The sequence below is a fragment of the Poecilia latipinna genome, unplaced genomic scaffold (genome assembly GCF_001443285.1).
Source record: "Poecilia latipinna isolate Pla-1442-1.1 unplaced genomic scaffold, P_latipinna-1.0 Scaffold232, whole genome shotgun sequence".
Lineage (NCBI taxonomy): Eukaryota > Metazoa > Chordata > Actinopteri > Cyprinodontiformes > Poeciliidae > Poecilia > Poecilia latipinna.
The window spans coordinates 50,423-73,914 of NW_015112848.1; the positions used below are offsets into that span (position 1 = coordinate 50,423).

Below are 23,492 nucleotides of genomic sequence, written 5' to 3' on the forward strand. Positions count from 1 at the left end.
CGGGAGAAAAAAAAAAAAAAAAAAAAAAAAAAAAAAAAAAAAAAAAAAAAACCCCTTTTTTTTTTCCCGGGAGAAAAAAAAAAAAAAAAAAAAAAAAAAAAAAAAAAAAAAAAAAAAACAAAAAAAAAAAAATTTAAAAATTTTGGGCGAATCAAAAATGGGGACTAAATTTGAATACTTACTTTAAAGATAAAGTGCTTTCTTATATGAAAAAAAAAAAAAAACTAACCTCCTGTTATCTACTCTAAAGGTGGAACACAACATATAAAAAAAATCAAAGATTATTTAATTAGAATTAAAAAGTTAATAAAATAAAATATGTCTATTAATGAAAATTATCCAAAATATACTGTACAAAATCTTTCATATGAAACTCATTGAGGTTAATGTGACAAAAATAATACAGTATCACTGGTTAAGAAAAAGAAAGCACCAAAATTCAAAATGAGTCAGATATAAACTTAAATGGGAAATTTTGCATGCTAATGCTAATAGCCTAAATATGTGGCACTTTTAGAAAAATGTCTTATAAACCTGTTATGCAACATTTTGTGACAAAACTCACAAAATCTCATCTCATATCTTTTTCTCAGGTTTTCATATCTTCCTGTTTGAAAATGATACCAGTTTACCTGTTCCTAGTTAGTTTTGAATGTAAGATTTCTATAATTTGCTAAGATCCACAAGAGTTAAAATCTAAATCTAAGTTAATTTTTCCTTAGTAGAGCTGGGAAACAGTTTGAACAAAGTGACACCTGTTCCTCTCTTGCCGTCGATGGATGTTTTAGTCAATGGAAGATGCTGCAATGAATGCTGCTGTCACTTGGTGAGTTCTTAAATATTCTACCCAGATCTTCAAGGACATTAGCAGGACCCATGTTGTTATGTTACTGAGTCTGTGATCCTGGAGCCTTTCGACCTTAGCCCACTTTGAATTGTCTCTGTGCTTCGTTGGAAGGTCTTTACATTGGAATGAGCTACACAGAATTGTTGGTTATTTGCCTTTGGTGCTCAAAAAGGTCTTCAGTCTCTGCACTGTAAGCGTCACCTGTATAAAAATAACGCAAATGTTAAAAATCAAAATCTGATCAAATATTAAGAATAGAAAATTTCATCAGTTCTTACCTGTGTGACAGCTGTACATGTAAGCTCTGTGACCATCATATTTGCACCGACACCTCATGACATTGTTCATAAAGTCAGACTCAGCCATGTCCAAAGAGGGGTTAACTTCCACCTGCAAAGATTGAGAATATTTATGATTGGTCTACCTTCATTCAGAAAGTCATTAAAAAAAAAAAAAACAAAGCAAAAAAAAAAAAACAATAGTTGTACAAAACAGGAAAATTAGTCAAAGTTTGTCGGAAGGTGAGCAGATATGAATATTGCGGCCATCCTGGAGATTTACAGGTTGTAGAAGAGTTAAGTGGAATGGTTACAATCAAAACATATTCCTGTGTTGCACTCACTCATGTCAAATAAGGGGTTAACTTCCAGTGGCAAAGAATGACGTGATTCATTGTTGGGCCTTCCCTTCAATGGGAAGGTCGGTACAAGAAAACAGTAGCACATAAAAATTGTAAGATTGGCTGTTAATAAACACCTCTCATGGCTGGGATTGTTTTTACAGTCAATCTGTTTCTCGACTATAAAAAGACAAACTGGATGACTTTTCCATGCAGCATTCCAGCTTGCAAAGATAAATACAATGTTTCACATGGACCTGATGCCTGGTCAGAAGAAATCAGAAGATAACTTTTTGTCCAATATGCCAAACGATTAATTGATTTGATTTATTATTTAATGCTTTTCTTTTTTTTCCTTTTTTTTTTGCCAGTAAAAACATTGGAGGAACAAATGTTAACAGTTACGCCAATTAGAGACTAAAAAGTGTAGGAGGAAGAGATATCGTATTACGTCTACTCTTTTTACCAGATTAGTCAACTTAGCCACTCTGAAACAAAATGAGCTGATTTGCACTATCGCAACTGGTCTTTATTGCCCCTAAAGTTAATGGTATTTTTGTATTTAATGTGCTTGTGCACTCAACATTGGCCAATAAACTGATTCTCATAAAACAAGTAAAAAAAACATAGTTAATAGAAACATAGTTAAAGGCCTCAAAACATTTGATCAAAAGTTCTAGAGCAGCCACAGAACAGCTCAGATCCAAAAACCTTCAAGTGTTAAACTTAGTCATGTCTAAGGATTGACTTCAACATGCAAGACATGACCTGATTCCTTGTTTTCATGTCACTGGGAAAGTCATTGTAAGAAAACAGTAGCTGCACATAAAATTGTAAGAGGGGCTATTATTAAGGAGCACTGGTATTGTTTTTTATAGCCAATCTGCTTCTCAGCTATAAAGAGACGATTGGATGACTTTTCCACACAGGATTCTAATTTGAAAAGATAAATACAATGTGCTGAACTTCCACATGGACCTGCTGCGCTTAAGGATTTTCATTTGGATTTCCATATATGAGTGTGTGACTATTAAAACACTTGCTTTTAGCATGTTTCGTGGAAAGTATGAAGCACACTGGTTGATCTTTCAAGAAAAAGTAATTGTTAAAATGTTTATAGCATGTGCCAATTTCTTTAGATCTGGCCAGACTAAACCGGCCGCTGAAGAGGTTCTGCAATGTTTACAGGGGTCGTATGGAAATGAAATTATAACATAGTGCAGGATTAAGCTCTTGCACAGGAGGAACGTGTGCTCCGCCTCGTACCACCATCATGCTGCAAAAATAAAAACGGATTTAGCCTAAAAGGCAAGTCTGTTGCAACGGAGAAGTAATGTGTGTGTTTATATGTCTGAAATCAGTCTTTTTCTGGGTACTACCATGCATGTACTAATGGCGTGTCATTTGCAGAGCAGCTCTGTTACTGCTGATACAACCTTTCTCTTAATCTGGCCTAGTGATAATACTGTGAAGCCATTTACTCTAATAGCTGCTCTGTAAACTACTACACCCACTTTAAGTACAGGTTACAAACAGCTTCTTGGAGAAAGAAGCCAATATACACCAAAATAGGAGAAAACATCAAAAGACAGTGAATGCACCAAAACAAAGTATCTTCAATTTTTGTTTTTTCTTTTTCTTTTTGGGTAAATTACAGCATTGGACCTAAACGTACAGGGCCGAAGGCATCTTAGTTAAAGTCGAGGCAATAAAATTAAAAATAGAGCAGGAGGAATTCTGGGGGACAAATTAGCCGTCGCTAATGGAGAAGGAGAACTAGGAGCTGTTTGATTAAAAGAAGCCAATAGTTAATTTGGGTAAATTGGTGTTTGGCAGGTTCAAGAACAGGCCTGCTGGGTCTTTGTTGTAAAGACTTGAATAAGGAAAATCAAACATTCCCTTTTTTTACCACATAAAAACATACCACAGTGAAGACAAAGAGTGCTGCTGTTAAAGGTGTTTATTCCTTCAGTTTTAGCTTTGGTGAATAGCACTAGGCTTACTTTATGTTCTCTTTTATTTTCTGTTGTTTGGTTCTCATTTACACAAAACCGCCGCCTGAAAACTGATGGTATTTTTGGTGGTTGACTGGGTAAAGTTCCATGTTTAGTCGGCACCGCCAAAACATACTGAATCCGCTGTAGTTGTCATTCTAGGCCATTATATGGCGCTAATATTTTAGCATGTCATCGAACTTGCATGCATTCTTGACCTTTAGCTTCCGCCTCACTAACCTCATTTCAAAAAACAGAAACCCGTCTATGTTTCCAAGAACCAAGTGGTTATGTCACACAAATATATTCCTTAACAGAAGTTGTGTTAAATTGAACGGGTTAATTAAGGAGCAGACAAAGTACAATGCTGTCCACAATTGTTATTATCTGCAGGTTCATGCATACAATACAACCTACAGCAGTGCATTCTGCACACATGCAGACTACTTGACACCTCTGTGGGAGGATGTTACTGGAAAGATTCACTCTGAGACCTGGTTTCAAACATTGGATTGATAAACAATCCCGATCACTGAAGACGTATCAACTAGTGGCTGAATCGCAACAAAAATGCTGCGGTTTTAATGAAGAGCGGCTCTGTGTGAACTGGTTTTAGTGAAATTCCTCATTGTTTCCTCCGCTGTTTTTTTTTTTTTTTCTGTCATTATGTCTTCATACGCACACCAAGCCAATACGAAACTTTATCATTAAACCCCACTCAACATGTTTAGGGCACATCTGGTTGGAACAAGAGTTTACTGTACATGTGTGACACCTTGGCATGGGGCAAATTATACAAACCAGTCTAAAAATAGAGTAGCTCTGCATCGGTGAAGTGTGTAAGAGCAATAATCATCAAATGAGCCTGCTAACACACTGGTGACAGCAATAATTAACAGTGGGTTCAAACAGTAAGTGTCACTGTAATGTGTCTCCCACAGCTTGGAGGTAATTGGCAGCATGCTAAGATCTGAAGAATACCACATCCCACCGCAGGATCACGGTTCTGACATAGAAATTGATGATAATGGGGGTCAGAGTGTTTGATCTGTTTAGGTCTGCTAGTTGCAAAGGCGTGAGGGGAAAAAAAAGGGTATAAATGGCAGTGAAGATAGTTTGTAGTTTTCTTTAGACTAAAAAAGACATCCTAGGAGGCCATAATTCAATTTTTAGAAGCCTGTAAAACTCAGTCACTTGACAATATTTCTGATCTCCAATGAAAATGCACTGAGACATTGGCTGATTAGCAAAATAAAATGGAAAGGCTGAGGAAAGTTTTTCTATTGTACCCTTTTTAACTTTCAACCTATTTCTGTTATGGAACATGTTGGATTTGGAAACCTAAGGAGTCTTTTGAAAACTTCTTACAAATATCTAGAGACGCTGATGTAGTTGACGGTTAGTCATGCTAACTACTCTAAAGGCTAAAATGAAAAAAAAAAATGTCTTTGTTTTAGAACAGTGGAAAAACCCTGTTTTACAGAGACTCTTCTTAAAACCCCTTAACATGCAACGGAATGCCGTATTCCGTTTTTCCATTGTATTTTCCGAGGGCGAGGGTTAAGGGGTTAAAGACAATGTGATGTGGCCTCTTCCTCTGATATAATAGCAAATTACAGTTCATAATAAAAAAAAAAACTGTTATTTTGTTATTTTAATTATGTAAAGCACCTTGAAATGCCTTGCTGCTGAAATGTGCTATACAAATAAAATTTGATTGATGGATTGATTGATTGAATGGGGATTTTGTAAAGCAAATGTTTTGAATGCTGTTAATCGTGATTATTAAAGAGGAATCAGAACTGGCTTCACAACCTTTATATAAATATAGTTTTTGCTAATTACTATATAAGAAGATTATTAAGACTCAAATTTGGTAGCAAAGTCCACTGATTTTCTCTAGTCTAATTTTTTTTTGAGGGAAGTAAAACTGGCAGAATAATGAGTGGTTGGGCTTGTGATATTTGCCCAACACCAAAGCAAATACATAAAATGGGAGAGTTTAAAACAAACTCTAACCTGGAAAATGTAATCCCCTGGTCGTACATCTGTCATGTCAACCCACTGACAGTCAATGTCATGGCGGTAGGTGTCCCAGCAGCCCACAGAAATGCCTTGATCACCCATGTTGTAGCAGGAGAACCTCTTCTGGATTCCTGTGGCACACACAAATACCAACTAATTTAACAATGACAACATCGGAGATTATTTTATTTAATCTTCTTTTATTGTTAGGAGTCTTTGACTTCATTGCTGTTTTTAATTAGATATTTGTTCATGACATAGTAAGGAAATGAAGAGTAAACCAACACAAATTGCAACAACATTTAGATCTGTTAAGCTCAGGATTCATTCATTCATTTCATCTTCAATTCATTTGTACAATACAATCCATAAATTCACCTCTATTATGCATCAACAAACCACTAACAATAATTCTTAATTAATTGAAGAAAAACACAGCACAACAAAAGATAAACACACGCAAAAACAAACAGACAAAAACTTAAGGCAGAAAAATCTAAACACAACTAGACGTGACTAGTGAGATTTCTCAAGTGACTGGACTGACCACTACAATGTGCTGGTAGTTGAAACATTTAAATTAATTTCTTGCCATTAATGGGGAAACAGAATGGCTTTGTGAACATTACCATCGGGGCAGTATGTGTCCTCCAGACAGAAACTGGCCTTGTGTCCCTCTGCAATCCTTGTGCCGTTCAGCGTCAGCAGGTCGTAATGGGTGAACACCTCGATGCTGTGGTAGTGCCTGTGATGTCAGAGGGGAAAGTCCAGGTGAGCGTCTGAATCTGCCGAGTGTGTGTATCTACATGACTGAACACTGGCTTTCTATGGCTGCTGTCCCTATGACCTCACTGCCTGAACATGAGCAGGGTGTCACCAGAACACCTCTCACAGAGGCTTGTTTTAGGGCCAGCTTGGACCGGCTATTTACTCTCTCTAAGTGAATAGAGTGCTTTGAAACTTGCATGCATAAGTACATTATGCTATAATAAACTGACACAGACTTGCAACTTGTCCCTTGTATGACTTGCATCTTTGGGCGACTTTTCTTCTCTAGCTATCACTGCCACAGACAAACTAACAAATCAGGAGAGGTGACACCACTGTTTCCAGCTTTCAAACTGGCAATCAATCCAATACGTTTTCAGGTTCCTGTAGCTATTTTAACAAACTTTCCTCATGAAGGAAGCTGTCATTACATAAGAGAAAGTTGGTTTCATTCTTCTAATAAACTCTTTTCCAAAACTATGGGGATGTCAACATTTGAGATTTTATAAAATGGATGATTGGAAGACATTCTAATTGTAAATCAGATTTGGACATTTCATCTAGCACAGTTATCGCCGTCATATACTGAATAGTAAGAGCGTGGGACAAATGCAGTCTTACATTTGTCTTCAGAGGTTTTATTCATGCTCTGAAGAAGTAAGACCTTAACGGAAAAAATGCAGCAGGACAGAAGTGGTTGAGTGAAAGTTGTAAGAAGTCCCACTAATAGTTTATCGCAAGCCTTGTAGGGAACACAACAAACATGATAAGGATGAACTCTGGTAGAATTTTAAGCTCTTGATTGCCAACTTGTTTGTAACTGGAAACTACACACGATGCATTGGTCCTGTGGGATATCTGTTAACATTTTTTAAAATCAGATGCTGTGTTTTTAGACATAGCTGACTAAACTAGCCCACATAACGAGTTAATCCCACAGATGGTGTTGAGCATTAGAGAACAGGTGCTGATTTGACATCCTAGAAATACAAGAGCAGCAGAGTTTACACCTTTAAGAGTCCATACCAGTAAGATATCTATCACCTTCATTAGCTTCCTACCTGTGACACTGGTGCCATGTCCAGCTTTCTTTCGATGCCTTGGGTCTGAAATCGGATCGACCTAGGTTCATAATACGTGAAGAGAAGCGCAGCAGGCGTCTGTGGCCATATGGCCAGTTCATTCTGGCAGCAGAGGATGACAGACAGTTCTCTTCATGAGCACAAGTCAGCAAATGAAGTGGTCGGTCTTCCAGGTAGGTTGTTTCCTGAACCAGCTGGGCGTCCAAAACAAGGTCTGGAGCAGCTGAAAGATGTTGAATGTGAGATATGTTCAAGTTGTCACATCAGAAGAGAAGACCTGGAGGTTCTAATCAGAGGTTCAGCTTACTCTCTGAGCATCTGACCCCAGCAGCCTTGGCTCCTCCTCCGCGAGGGCAGTGGATGTGGTTGTTGTGACGACATTGTTGGATAGAGAGCTCTGTTCCCACACAGTGAGTGCCACTAAGAATCACTTCACTTGCATTCGCAGTACCGGGCCAGTACCATGTCTCCTGCCAAGGGAAGACAGTGTGGAGGTAAACAATTAGAGGAGCAGCACTACAGTTTATTATTTAGGGAATCTAGCACAGACACAGCGATCATAGGGATGTATCTGTAAAAATTTGTGCCAACTCCCAGTGTTGAGGCAATTCTGACAACTCCAAAAAAAAAATTACAGTCACATTTAAAGTAAAACTAATTGTTGTAAGAGGGAGCACTGCGTTGTAAGTTTCAGAACAGAATCCTTAAAAACTTTGAGAAAAGCTGTGGACTTCATACAAGGTATAATGGGATGTTGGTTGAGGACGTTACCTGATGAGCACTTGCAGCAAAACCCAAACCGAGCTGTCTGCACACCACCATAGCTTCATTTATCCCCCAGTTTTCGCTGCAGACAGAACCCCAGCGCTTCCGTCCCCCAAAGTCCATCAAAACTTCGACACGTCCTTCCGAAGAGGCTCTTCCACCAGCAAGACGAACCTGGATAACCATGAGGTTAGAAGATCAAAATCGACCTCCCATAATTATAGAGTGCCACAAAGAGTTCTAGCAACCTAATTTTTGTACCGTTTTCTCTATGCCAGTCTTGGGAACGTTACAACGCACAGAAGCATCCTGAGTGTGTTTGAATGTCCATGGTTGGACTTCTTGGAAGTAGCAATCCAGGATGGAGCGTTCTGAACCCATACACTGCACATTGTTCATATGAATAGGTCCCGTACCTGAAGAGATAGAAAGAGATGTAGAAAATTTGAGTAGAAAATTTGAGGAATGCTGAGAAGAAAAACCATTCAAACAAGTCAAGGGTAGTATTTCTTGTGTTTTGTGCCACCCAATGTGAGCACAGTGCCGTAAGAGCATAAAAGCACATGCAAGCACATCCTTTTCTGTGCTAAAGCTTCTATCTTGCATAACAAAACAGTCCTGTGAGGCAAACATGCCAGCAAAAACATCAACTTTAGGCATCAGTCACAGCTCATTACCGCCATTCTTTTTTTCTCTGAGCACAACAACAATCACATTGTGTGTAGTCTGCCACCCTGAGTGAGCAAACAAGGCCAAATGTGTGTCAGCAAAACAAAAAAGCTGACTATATGTGCTAACAACCAGATAATCTCATAACAATATAGAAGACGACAGGAAAAAGTCCTTCAAGAGCAAAATGTTAGTGGTATAATAAGCTACAGGATGTGAAAACACTGAATGAATAGTGGCTCCACTATTTTGTACAATTGTGCAAACAGCAAAACCTGCATGGAAGCAAACAGCTGAAATCACACAAACAATTGGAAACAGAAGCATTACAAGAAAATGGGTGGCAAAGAAAGACAGACTGAAGCTTAAGTTGATCTGCCCCTGTGCTGATTTTAAGAAATTGTAGGCTAGCTTGCACAGTAGTCATCAAACATTGGTTAACACTGTATGTATAAAAAGTACAGATCTTCCCCACTTCCCCATCTATCTGCCACAAACCTGATATAATCTCCCAGTGTTTAACTTATCGAGGCAAAAGCTGATGAAAGAGATTCTCAAAATGAACTGTGACATGGTCTGTTTAAACCTTACCCCAAAATAAATCCCCAGAAACAAGCCACTCACGGGTTTGCAATCCAAACAAACACACAGGCTCAAGGGTGTTTTCGTCCCATCTCTATACATGGGACCCTATATCTGTGTGCCTCAAAATTACATAGTCAAAATAAAACTGTTGGTCAAAAAGGAAACAAAAACATTTGTCCCTGTAATTTAATTCAGGGATGATGATGATTATGCTGATGATCCTTAATTGAGTATTTACCAAAAACAGGTTTTGCTCCATTATTTACACAAATTATTATGTATTTTAAGTTAGCAGATGGAAAATGTTAACAACAATCAGGTTCTTGATGAGAAAAGTAAACCACTTAAGTTAGTGGTTAACAAGAAAATGTTTCCATTATGAAATTGAAAGGGTGTGGAATTTTTGTCTAAATATTCTGTCCCCAGTAATCATCAACCCTGGGTCTGACTAATTAGCATCATTTAATTTGTTGAATGAGTATATCCAACTCATACATGTGTAAAACACACAAGGACTGTAACCACGTATTCAAATCATAAGTCTATAAATGATAAGTTAAAAGCTGATATTTTCTACTCCAGTGGAACAACAAGATCACCATGATTCACACAGCTGGGTGCATATATTACAGTATTTAATCAGAAAGGGTTGATACGAATTTTCCATTTTAAAATTCCATGATTCCTGAGACTCAGCTGCAGAAACAGTTTCACCGTTCAGACAACGGGAGCTTCTTGCTGCAAGTCAACAGTGCAAGCAATTGTGCCACCATGTAGCCACAAATATAACGACGGGACTTGAGCCAGATGACAAGATGAAGTTGGAAAAAATGTTGGGTGATTTGGACTTTAGCTGTGCTGGTTCATCAAAAAGAAAGCCAACATAAATGACATCTACAGAAATAACATATAAAATTACATTTGCTTTGATCATCTGAACAGCTAAAGCAGTGGAACACAATCCCACATTTCATCTCCTTTAGCATGTTTTTGGACTACACCCTGGAAGCCTGAGACAGGGGGAAGTCGTTCTCTCTCACATGTCTTAAGGGTGGAGACACCGCTGGAACAGCTGGATACTGACTGTAGCTGTGGGTGACACAGGAGCTGGAGATTTCAAATGAAAAGCAGGCTTGGATCTTGCAATATTTTGTCTCTGGGTTGAGTTGCCAAATACCAAAATAAACCACCATGGTTTTTTTGTTGCGAGTGTGTATGGGCACGTGCACATGGTGTTTGGGCAGCTGGAACCACTGGCAAAGGACACATATAATCACAGCTGGAGATATGGCAATCAACACATTTGCAGTTCATGAGGTAATACACATTGGCAAAATGCAAACACACATGCCTGAACATTATCTAATCAGTCAGGGCAGACGGGTGTGGTGTCTACGATAAGCGAAAGATAAGCGAAAGATAAGCGAAAGATAAGCAAAAGTCTCCCTGTCTTCTCCAAAATGCCACAACACACAATAAACGCATTCAAACAAGCAAACTGCTGACTTACAATATTGAATTAAATATGGACTTTTCAAAATTTTCCAACTTTTTTTTTGTTTTAAACAGTTTTCTCTCCTACCTTGGCCCATAAAGGCTCCGTGCAAGGCATCCTTGGCAGTACCAAAGCCGAGCTCTCTGCAAACAACACTGGCTGCAGTTCTGTCCCACAAGTGATCAACAATCGTCCCCCATTTTCCATTTCGAAGAACCTCCACACGGCCTTCACCAAGCCTGGGACCTGCCTTGAGACGCACAGGCTATGCAGGGGAGACCATATATTTCAGAATTTGTTTTCTTCCACAGATGGACACAATAAGATAATGTTAATAGGAACATAATTTTATTATTCTTACCACTACAGGATGAGGAGCCTGGGGCCTTCCTGAGGAGATGCGAGCAAATTGAGGTCCTGGCACACATTTTGCCACTGCAAACTGCCCGTTCTTACAAGGCGTAGGACTTCGAGGAATTGACAGCTGAGAGTGGCACTCCGACAGGGTGTTCTCCGTGCCCAGACAGTGCACCTTCTCTACCCAGAATCCCTTCTTTTTTGCCATGAGGCTTACTCTGGAAAAACACACAAAAAAGACTTTGGTGATATATCTTTTAAAGTTCTGCGCAACATGACACTGAATTATTTAGATTTCTTAACAATATTGATGTTTGATTATAATTATGACAACAGCTTATTCTCAGTATCATACATTTATAAATAAGTATTTGGCAATTTACAAATTTCTTCTTTTGTACCTTTTTCTTTACTCTTAAGCAAATATTAATATTAGACAAACATAATCTGAGTAAAAGCAAACAGCAGTTTCCAAATGATGATTTCATTTACTAGGAGGAAATGATCCAAACTAACCAGGCCCCATGTGGAAAAGAAATGGCCTCTCTTGTTAAATCATGAATTACTTCTCACGGTGATCCAGACCCGGAGGCTCTAGACTCAATACTGTCTGACAGAATGAAGTAGACCACAACATCTCAAAAAGCAACACATCGTCCCCGAGCTAAAACTATTCAAGAACAGACTAGCAACAAAGTCCTGGAATACATAAATTTGAAAAGTCATTTTTAAATGACTTTCTAACAAGCCATCTCTTAAGGGTTGGAGACTCTGGTAAACCACAGTGAGAGCCATTCTCTGCAAATGGAGAAAACATGAAATAGTGGTAAACCTTTCCAGAAGAGGCCAAAGTACTGCAGGAGGTCAGAAAAGTGTCCAGAAAAACATCTAAAGAGCTGCAGACCACAGTGCCTCACTCAGTGTTCATGATTCAACAAAAGATTTGGAAGAACTCACATCTGTGTGAGAATTCTGAGATGAAAACCACTGGTGACCAAAGCAGTACAAAATATGACATTTTCATAGTCACAGCACTATGACTGATGTATGGATCATAACAGAATAAACAATCCCAGATTCAACTGAATAAAATGTATTTTCAGTGTATGATGGCTGACCTTACATACTCCGGCAAAGAATGGGGTCTTTCCCTTATTGACTAGTAAATTGAGCAACCTGATCCCAGATTTAAAAATAACTGAATGGATGGAATCTTAGCAACAATCAACAGAATTTGTTAGGGTTGAGGACTAAAAAAAACACTAAAAACTACATTAATATTTTACATTTGAACTAAACTGCTGAAGAAGATCTGCATTAGGACTTTGTGTATTTAAGATTAAGCGTTCTTCTAATTGTGCTTTTATTACCTTGTTGATGGATCTTTAACCTTGGAATTCCATATTTTCCTGCAAAGAATCAAAAACAAATATTACATATTTCACATGCCTGTCCTTTTGCACCACAATGTAGAATTAAAATTAGTTGTGCACAAGGCTGTGCTATGAGGGTAAAGTTATTTAGAGTTAAAAAATCAAGACCCGTTCCATCTAAGACCATAACACAGATTTATATTTAACACAAGGCCAAAATTACATACATAACAAGTAAAAAACAATTAAAAAAAAACATAAAATTATTCTGAACTGTACTGTAAGCCTCAAAACCCCCATGCAATCCAAAAAATGTTGCATGCAACTTCAGTGACACAGTATGAAACAATGAAAAAAGCATTGTTTCAACCAAGCGCAATATACAAACAAAAGCTGCGGCACCGAACAATGATTTATGGGCTGGCTAAACTGGCTCACTTTTAGTGTGGTGACGAGGAAAGCCCTGCAAAGCAACAAAGAGTACAAGCCGCTCGCCCCATGCCAGTTCATCCACAGACCACGGCAAAGGCCGCATATTCGTTCTGCAACAAAAACATTGGCTAAACTATAAACAGATGCACGCATGCACATGCAAGCCAGCACTTTTATATGGGGACGTTCAATACTTCAATTTGTTCAAAGATCTTATTTTCTGCAACAGGAGCATAATGAAACCTATATTTCTTTGGAACACATCATATGTGAAAACAAATTAATCGACATGAAATTCAGACATTCAGTAAAGAACTCTTGAAAGAAATGTTCATATCCTGACATGCTGTTTTCAATTACTCTCCCATTTTTTTAATTTTTTTTTTAGAAACAAACACATCTATGTGTATCTGAATGAAAGCAAAGGTGGGTCAATATTTGCATTCCTAACATGAAACGTTACATGCTCCTGTAAAAGTCCAAGCACAAACCTTGGAAAATAAACTAAGGATGTTGGAATCAAGAGGCTGATTGTCCATTACACACTGTTATGTTTGACAGTTGCATGAAGTCATGAGTTGCTGAATGTACACTTTCCAGAAACATATAGCCTGTTCCCCAACTCTTCAGTTTTAACTCAAGACATAAGAACATTCTGCTCTTAACCTAAAAATATCACTTATCAAAAAGTATTTCGAGATTGTTTTAAATTTAGCATACTTTCATTTCACCGTCACCTGAGTTTTGTACATGTCAAATATAAATTTGCAGGTGCATCTTTTTCTGGTTCATTTGAAGTAGGAAATCAGTTTCAAAGACCTGACTGTAGGAAAAAAAAAGATTTAACATTTTCAAGTGAAATTAAACTCATGAAACAGTCTAATTTAAATCAATTTGAAAGAATATTAGGCATGTATCCCTTTTCGGAGGCAGCAAAATGCCAGATAAACTTGCAACAAACTGTAACTGGCTAACTGTTTGGAGCTCTGGGCCTATTCTTTACTGGATCTTAAATTACTCTTGTAAACTATTTTAAATGTGTCTGCCATGTGGCTTTTCAGCAGTGGTTAATAGGAAGCTTGCAGTGTGCATGTACACTGAGGCAAACATGTCTGTGACTTGTTTGTGACCTCACCACAGACAAATCAACAAACCATTTTTCCTCTTCACAAAGCAAACTGTAAATTTCTACCTTCTGGTATTTCATTTGACTGAATTGCACGTGTTAAATTTCATTCATTTCATGCAAATGTTCATCTGGTTGTAACAAGTGGTTGGAACTGTGAGAGGACTTTTCCAATGAAGTTGTACACAATTGTAACGAACAGACAGCTACAACTGTCTGAGCTTTGTTTAGGCAAATTGTCTCTTCAGCACTTGTGAAATGATTCAATTGAAGTTAATGACAGGGGCTGATACAATCTTGCTAAAAGACAAGCATTTCACCACAGTTCAAGTTACATCAGTCTCTCACTGCTTTACAATTTAATTATATCGTACAACATTTCTTGTTTATGTTTGCTGCCGGTTTTGTCTTAAGGAATACATCACTCATCAAATTAAGTGGTAATGGTGTGTCTGGAATTGAACATCACTGAAAAGTCGATTCATGTCAATAATTGGGTTGAAAACTTACATTTACTTCACAGCAAATCTGGGATTTCAAACATTATTTCTGTTGTTTTGATGATTTAACGTTACAGCGAAGGAAAACTCAAAATTAAAATTGTCAGGTAATTTCAAAATTGCATTTTGAAATAAATAAAATATGAATTATTTCTAAGACATTTGCTAAAAATATATTTCAATTCACTGTAGGCCACAGTATATTTAACCAACACATTCTGGGAGCTTTTTGTGAATGTATTCCTGCATCAGTGCAGCATAGTATGGAGACCATCATATTGGCTGTGCTGACGTGGTAAGGAAGCTCAGGCTATTCTATAATAGCATCATTCAGCTTGACTACATTGACAGTACACCACAGCAGAGCTTAGATTAGTGTGAGCAGGTGCCAAGTTTTAAAGGAAAAAGAAATCAGCATCTGAAAGATGAAATTTATCTCCCTTAGTTTGAGCAAATTGATGATAAATTAAATATTCTAGCAGTAAAGAGTTTTAAACTCATCTGAGTATTGAAGCAATTGATCAAAGCGAGATGATTCAGACTACTCTTCTTCATTTGTGCTTGGAAAGCAATCTTGCACAGTCTGCTGCAAGCCAGAAATGTAGCCACTGGAATGCATACGATAATTAAAAGACGGGAAAGTAAATTAGAGAGGTCATTGAGGTGGATCACACAGTCACCAGACAGGAAAACCATATTTGGACACAAAATGTCACCAAATAGCCTGAAAATGATACCCTTATCATAAGAAAATTTAAGCTGAAAGGTAATTAAACAAATGCTGGTTAAGTCCCCAAATCACTATGGTGACAGAGCAAGACAGACAGCCGCTGACGCAGCGGAGAGTGCACCAGGCCTCAGTTGTAATTGGCTGTATTTCACACGAGCAAGCGAAAAGCTCACTTGTCAGACTCTTGCTCTCGTTCCTTCTCTCTGCTGCCTCTTGCGCTTGTTACTCGCTTCCACTTTCGTTGCCAGCGCTGTTTTACTCTCTCACACACGGCTATAATTGGGGGTGTTTTTCACCCTCAGCAAAAACCCAGAAGAGCTTTGGTCCTGACCAACTTGCAATTACAGCCTCTTTAGAGTTTCATCCAAAAGACACACAGAGCTGAGAAACATGGCAGGGTCCAGAATTTCTAAGAATGGACGGAAAGACTGGGTTAGGAGGAGAATTAGCGGGGAATGTCATGGCTAAATAAAATCCCAAGCCTCTTTTGGAAGCTGTAGAAATGTTTATGCAAATTCTTGTTCTGATTAACCGCTACATCCGAATTTATCATTTCCAGCCATCCTTGCTTTTTTTAAAATATAATCTTGAGTATACAACAAACAGCTGAAACACATGGGGCCTTTGTACTCTGAGAACCGGTCTGAAAGTTGAAAATACATATCAAGAAGGAGCAAATAAGCATCTGTGGAGACTAACCCAACCGGGTACAGATTTGGAAGCAAACACATAATCATGATTCAGACCAGTGTAGAGCCTTAGATCTCAGCAAAACACTCGGTCATTCTGAAGCCAGACTGACCAAGTAGCAAGTCATGACCACTTCCGTGCCAGAACGCTGAAATTTACACACCCAAAACACTTCCATGGAATACGTTTGGCTATAGTCTTCAAGCTACAGCAACCCTGTTCTTACCTGTCATCTCCCTTCCCTTGGCAAGTTACCAAATGTCTCCTTAAATGCTGCAGAGATGCAAATCTATTCATCCAATTTGTCTCTTAAAAATGACTTGTGTTCCACCTTCAGCTCTCTGTATCTCTGCTGCTGTCGAGTCTGTACAGCAGGAGGAAACTGAATAGACAGACAGTAAAGTTCACACCTGCATTGCAGGCATACTCAAATAATAAATGATCCTGTTCAGAGTGCAAACAGAGCCAGGCTGTCCTGGTACACTCCACCGTTTTCGGAAAGCCTTTGATGTTACATGACTTCCTTCTTTAACACAAGGAGGTTGTTATAGTGTCCTGGTGTTTCCAATAATTTAACAATGTAAATTTAAACTAGACTGGGCAATTTTATACAAGGACAATCCAGAAATACCTTCAGTGAGCGGGTTTACCCCAGTTAGAGTAGTTCGTAAAGTATACAAAAATCTTTAAAGATATTTAAAATGAATAACATTCTCCTTCCAGTTAGATCTCTAAGGCAAATCAAATCCAGTACCTGATTAGGAGGCTACCTGAACTTATAACTGATTTTTTTGAACAAATTATTTTTGTTACTGTCCTCTAAATTACCCCCAGTGGTGTGAAACGTTTCAACTTGTGCAAGAAGTGCTGAATAAATAAAGTCTCAAGAAAACTTTAATGTTAAAGTTTTTTTGAGACATTTTTAATAATTTAATTGATCTTATCTTTCTAATCTATTGCTAATGATAAAAAAAAATCAAGGCGTTACTGGCTTAACTAATCATATATAGCACAGCTGTGCGCTATAAATGTCATGTTTAATAAATATGGTGGGCTTTGTTTTGTGTGTGTGTGTGTGTGTGTGTGTGTGTGTGTGTGTGTGTGTGTGTGTGTGTGTGTGTGTGTGTGTGTGTGTGTGTGTGATTCTTTTTTATACATAAAACCAACAAATTCAGTTTCTAAAATTATGTATTTACAAAGATATTGCTTTTATTTTTGTATAATTTATATTAAGTTTACATTTAAAAAATAATACAAAACTCTAATGAAGTCATGAGGCTCAGGTCAACACTTTAACAGCACTGACTGAAAGCATTTGTACCTCCACCACAAGTATTTATATACCTTTGCTAATAAATGTTGACTCTGAAAGTATGGTGGGGTCAGATGTAATAGCAAATACATGCTGTGCTGTTGACAATACCTTGTCAATAAGACAAGTCCTTTACATGCTAACCCTTATTTCACTTTCTAATAGTTATCTTGGTCACGCATGATATTGATGGCACAGTTACACCACAGTCAGCAGTGATATTACACCTCAGCAAGGGAATCTAAAAGTTAAAGTGCTGTTTTTTTTTTTTTTTTGTTTCGTCTGTGAGCTGCAGGAGGAAGATAGCATCAGAAGGAGAGAAGGCAAAGCGGTGAGAGAAAGGCAATGAGGTGTGCAGGGGTGATTTGCCAAGAAAGAGGGGCAGAGAAAGGGCAATGGAGATCGGACGGGGATCCCTTTATCACCATCCTAAGGCTATATAAGGGAGGTGAAGAGGCTGGGTGAGAAAGATAAGCCTAAAGCGAGTCATTTACTTACAGCAGCTCTGAATGAGGGCCTGCTGCTATGTTTTTATTCTGCAGGTTGGGTTTGAATTCATAAAAAAATTGCTAAGTTACACGGCAGGTTGCTCTTCTAAGCACAGTTTTCCCGAACACAGCTGCTGAGAGACCGTCATACTCACTTGTATGTTTTGACATTGTGCTGAGTTGCCTCTGGAAAGCCAAGCATCCCGCACACCACCCGGCTGCTGTTGAGACTCCAACCTAGGTCACAGACTTGCCTCCATCTCCCAGCATGCTTCACTTCCACTACACCCTCTGAGATAAGGTTCTTCTTCTTTGTAGCTGACAGGATGGGACGCAGACGGACCTCTTCAATCCGTACTCTGCTGTGACCCTGACAAAAGAGGCATATCCTGCTATAAACAGAGATCTTTCTTAGACAAAAGATGGATGTATCAGATGCTGTACCTGGTAATGGTGGTGCCTTTGGAACCTTGGGATCTCATACGGATGTCCATTCCCGTAATACCCGTATCCTGGATGCCTCTGTGTTGTAACAATACCCCCCCACTGAGAAGCAGTGTTGCCAGAAGGCCTGACAGGTGTAGTGTAACCTCTGCTGGCAGACTGATCCAGTCTGCGCTCAGGGGTGCACACAACCCCTAAGTCTTCAGAGTGCTTGCAGTCATTTACCCCCCAACCATTGTGTTTGCAGTCCTTCAAGGACTTCTCTGAGCCGTCGCACCGTATGTTATCCATCCAAATAGGACCTTATGAAAGAAGAAATTCACAATGTAATTCATTAGGACTTTGAGTGATTGCTCCATGCATGGGTTTGCAATGCATCCTTACACAACAACTTCAATCAGTTCCTTAACATCTAACACTTGACGTTTATGGGCTGGCTGATTTAGGGTTCCACCTTAGCAGAGTGTTCAGTAGCGGATGCACAGTATTTTACAAGGCAGCAGAGGGGGTGTAGATTCAGCTCATTGAATCCACTCAATCTTCTCTTTAATTTGGATTTAAAAGAACCACTAAACGATGCCTATAAACCACAGCAAGTGTTCCAAACACTGGCAAGCAAATAGAGATATTTTTTCTTAAGCAAATGACTCTTTTCTACCCATGATTTTTACGTGCTGGTCCGTCAGTCAACCCTAGCAAGCGTTGCACTTCAATTGCTAAAAAAGTTTTCCTTTGTTACCTTAGTTGCTTCACAATGTTAGTTATTTAGTTATTTTAAAAGCCTGATTAAACTGGTCCAATGTGGACTTCCGCCACTGTTCACTATCTCCTACAAGAAAAAGCATTTATGCTTTTGGAGTTAATATAATTGTGGAATGTTATTTTGTCACATTGCCGGCATATATATATATATATATATATATATATATATATATATATATATATATATAGAATCCCATTCTTTCTGTCTGCACTTCAGATATCTCAGTGGACATCATGCAGGTAGGTGCATATGCTACTCTTCTTAGAAACAAATTGTGTCAACTTTCCTGCGTGTCAATTGTTTAATTCCAAATATCCTCAAGTAGATATTTCCAATGTTAAAAAACATTGTATTTGAAATTGAATTCTGTCAAGACAAAAAAAAAAATCACCTGTTATCTCTACATGTACTCACAGTCAAACTATTTCACACACATGCACTACAGATTTACACATCAAAATTATGGACATCCGTTAAAACCTTTGAGGGAAGCTTTTGTTGCATAGAAATTGGTGATTAAGAGTTTGTTAGGAATTTTGACTTAAATTAAATTTAAATTTGACTTAAACAGTATCAGTAGATAAATCAGTAAGTTCCAAATATTGGATTTGCAATTGTGCAACTGGTTGCTTCATCCCCTCCAAAATCATCTCTTATCCTTGTTCATTCCATAAAGTAAACACACTCAAATTTAAATTATTTTTCTAATTAGGTATTTCTTGTGAGTAACATCTTGTCGAGAATTGGGTTCTCTAAAGATATATTTGACTGATCTAATAATGGGCATATTTTTGGTTTTCCTATCCAAAGCAAAAACTGTGGTCTATAATGAAGGCATTAAAAGGAGTCGCACACTGGACTTTTCAAACATTTTAATCAATAACCCACTGCTAAGTCATTCCATATTTTTATTTAACTAATTTTTTTCAATTAAAGCTTCAAAAAATGATTACTAGTGTTTAACTATTCCAAAACTGTATAATTTTCTACTGTAAGATATTTAGAATCTTCATAACTTCAATTAAGTGATCAATATTTTTATTCAAATCAGTGACCAAGAATGAAACCAAATTACAAACATTATGATAAAGAGATGATAAAAACTTTATGATCATGTCATAAATTTATTTTTTTTTTAAACATGCACTCTTCTTGAAGCCATTTAAAAGGTAATTTAATGCTCTTTCTGAGTGACCATTTCTTTCTTCATAAAACTCTTTAAAATGTAACTATCTCATATTAGCATTGTAGTGCCATAGTGGTTAATAATTAGGCAAACAGAATTATCAAATTCTCCTTGGGTCCGCCTTGGTAACGTTTGAAAGTAATGTGAAATTTGTCTTTAAGTGCTCTCACCTGTCCCTTCTCCATACTTGGCACTGTGGGCCCACGTTACCGCTCCTCGAAACCCCAGTTCTCGGCACACCACGTTAGCCAGGTTAATGTCCACCTCATCATCACAGATGGTACCCCAGGTGTTGTTGTGCAGCACCTCCACGCGCCCTTCGTTCGCCTCGCGCACAAAGTTGCCGGCAAGGCGCACCTTGGCGGCCGGTGCGCGAGGAGTTCTGCGCTGAGACGTCGTGGTCCTCCGAGGTTCAGCGCGTGCGGTGAAGCTAAGGGACAGCAGCAGAAGGAGCTGGACGATTAAGCCGAGGGAGCGGGTCATCATGGGTGGAGGGAAGAAACCTGGAGGTAAAAGGCTTGGCTTAGCAAGTTCTAGCTAATTTTCTTACATAAATTAAACTGTGCACATTTTCAGTTAGGTTTAGGTACCAGCTTTTATAATAGCTGCAAGGTTAATTGCGTGCCTTTCAAATGGCATATAATCGAGTATGAGACCCTTTAAAGGGCAAAGGAAGAGAACAGAGCAGTCAGTCAATCACTGTAACTGTGATAATGTTTTTCCCCTCAAGAATTGTGTTCTCAGACATAATTCTTATCTAATGATAACCAGCGAGATAAGACTTGCTTTGCCTTGTTTTCTTTTTCCACGTTAGTGATTTTAGTCACTACTGCTAAGCCTTTGGTCCAACAGTGATGTTGTGAAAGCCTTAAATATCAAATAAGCACGTTCCCCCTCATGTCAAACACAGGCATATAATTTAAGGTACAGCTGCTCACTTTCGTAAGGTAATTAAGGTAAGTAAACATCCCCCAAGGCAAACTAACCAGACAGAAATACGCCAGGCAGGTTTTAACCTGGTGCTGAACAAGTGTTTCAGCACAAACACCAGTGGGGTAGAGGGAGTGAGAAAGAGAGAGAGAGTTACTTTTAAACAAGAGAGGCCACAGGAAAACACACTGACCAAAAATGGCCTAAAATATGTGAGTGGGTGTGATTTTTAGGATAAAATTACAAAAGAATAAACCACCAACAAGCAGAACATTGGGCAAATCCATCCAAAGGAAACAATATGCATAACCCAGTTTAAAGATTGGATGCTGGTACAGAATGCTATAAAATGAAAAAGCGGGTTATTTATTTATTTATTTTTTTGTTCAACTGATGCCGCAGTCAGATTTAAAGGAAAAAAAAATCTCCTTTAAGAAACAGAACGTAGGTGAGTTAGCATCTTTTGTCCACAATTCATCCCTTAACGCACGTGTTGCATCCACACACTGAAGAGCCCGTATTTAGACGCATATAACTATGATCAAAATAAAAAAAGGATAAAACTGAACTATTATAACTAGTATGAATGTTCACTCACCTGGTAGGCAGCAAAAAGTTGCAGTGGTGAAAGTCACTAGCAGGGGGAAAGTGACTGTGTGAATGAGTGTGGCTAGTAAATGCTCCCCTCAGTCAATCCTCCCCTCTTCCCTCCTTCTCCATATATCCCTCCCTGCTTCTTTCACTACCTCCCTCCCCTGTCTCTGGATTTCTTTCTGTCATGTAGACTTTTATGGTTAACACACTAAAACGTGAGGCAGGTTGCTGCCATAAAACTGTCTGCATGATGCTCAGATCTAACAGCCAGCAAAATGACAGCCATAGGTGTCATCAATTTATTTCTTTTTTCATTGTTATGCCTTTAAATGTTCATCTTAAATTGCTGGAAGTTTTTACTTATATATACAAACACATAGCATGGTTACACTGAATTTTATTTAGGCACGACAGAATAAAGACAGGCTTCTGATCTTATTTGTAAGAAAAAATGTAAAAATAATTGATTTTCCCTTCACGGTGATACTGTACTTTATTCTATCGAATAAGAATAACATTTGTACAAAAAATAATAGTGCTTTTGCAAGACACTTTATGCGAAAGTCTGCTTTCAGAATTTATTGTAAAACTGGACTGTAACAATATGCTGTAACTGGTTAAATTAATTGCCTCGATTTGACAGCTTAAAAGTTGCATTCCAGAGTTTATTTTTCAGCATTCACTCATTGATTTCTTCTTTTTTTTTTTTTTATAAAAGGGTGTTAAGGACTTGTCTAAAATAACATTTCTTTCTTTTTTTCTCACATTTAAACCACTTACACCTCTCTCCTTCTGTAGGCTAAAATGATGCTTTACACAGCTTTACCCTCAGAGTGTTGCACAACTTTAGGCGAAACATGTGTAAATTAAACCAACAGGAAGGCTTCTGCTTCCAGAATAGCTTTAAATTCTAAGTTCCCGGTGTCTTAAAGAAGCTCCCTATGCCACAGGGTAGATATTTCCTTGTTGGGACAGCCACAAACCACCAACTTTAAAATAGGAGCAGCCTCACCGTAGCCATGGTGAACGTGACAGATGAGAATATGCATTACCACCCCGGCCCAGAGGTATGCAACAGCTCTATAAACTCTCATTGTTGAGAATGGAGCATAAAGATTTAACTCATCTGAGCAGGTCAAGATTCACTTCTATGAAAATCCTACTTTTTCTACTGTGGCTAAAGGACTTAACCTGTCTACGGTTTGTTACAGAAGTGCTTGAGACATGTTTGTTTGTTTTTTTGAGTCACGTTTTTTTTTTTTTTTTTTAGAAGATTCTGGACAAATTTAGCTCCATGGCCAATGTTGGCGTCAGGCTGTTGTTTTGATAAACTGTATTTCTGTTTTCAAGCAAACCTCAGTGGGCACCTTTCTGGGGCAGCACGGTTTATTCATAGACATGAAAAATGGCAATTATGACAGGGGAGGTAGGAACTTAAACATACGGCAAAAACATTATAAACACTTAGCTGTATGCAGATTTCCAGACAGCAGCGTGTAAAGTAATTACATACCAAATAACTGTATGCGTGTACTCTTTGAAGCTGTAGTAGACATGTTTGGGTGTCCTGGAGATGGTGCCACTGGGTGGCAATGTGGTGGTCCCTCCCATACTGTTAAACCCCGGACAGGAAGAGCAGACCCCCTATTAGCGCGGCCCAGATCAGAGGGATATCCGAGGCCGACGGAGAAGGAGGAAAAGAGATGCTAAGGTTTAAA

The 23,492-nt window shown here is 38.3% G+C and overlaps 1 protein-coding gene across 1 annotated transcript; it reads right to left on the bottom strand.

Annotated features, from left to right (window-relative positions):
- Positions 1–125: 125 nt before the first annotated feature.
- Positions 126–21,853, bottom strand: loxl4 (lysyl oxidase-like 4). The gene is made up of 15 exons (XM_015032142.1): positions 21,779–21,853; positions 20,421–20,753; positions 18,302–18,603; positions 18,013–18,227; positions 12,577–12,615; positions 11,211–11,424; positions 10,937–11,114; positions 8,362–8,516; positions 8,107–8,274; positions 7,643–7,805; positions 7,315–7,558; positions 6,115–6,230; positions 5,480–5,616; positions 1,126–1,237; positions 126–1,048 (listed from the first exon to the last, which is right to left on the bottom strand). Exons 2-15 carry the CDS (start codon positions 20,734–20,736, stop codon positions 978–980), a joined length of 2,430 nt encoding a protein of 809 aa, XP_014887628.1. The 5' UTR covers positions 20,737–20,753; positions 21,779–21,853; the 3' UTR covers positions 126–977.
- Between the last annotated feature and the right edge of the window lie 1,639 nt (positions 21,854–23,492).

What these genes read in the sequence shown, in the direction of transcription:
- loxl4 (XM_015032142.1), bottom strand. Translation starts at nt 20,736, where the DNA reads ATGATGACCCGCTCCCTCGGCTTAATCGTCCAGCTCCTTCTGCTGCTG. An exon ending in GTTAAAGATCCATCAACAAG is followed by an intron (nt 11,425 to 12,576) that starts GTAATAAAAGCA and finishes GTGTTTTTCCAG; the next exon opens with AGTAAGCCTCATGGCAAAAA. An exon ending in AGACTGGCATAGAGAAAACG is followed by an intron (nt 8,275 to 8,361) that starts GTACAAAAATTA and finishes ATGGTTATCCAG; the next exon opens with GTTCGTCTTGCTGGTGGAAG.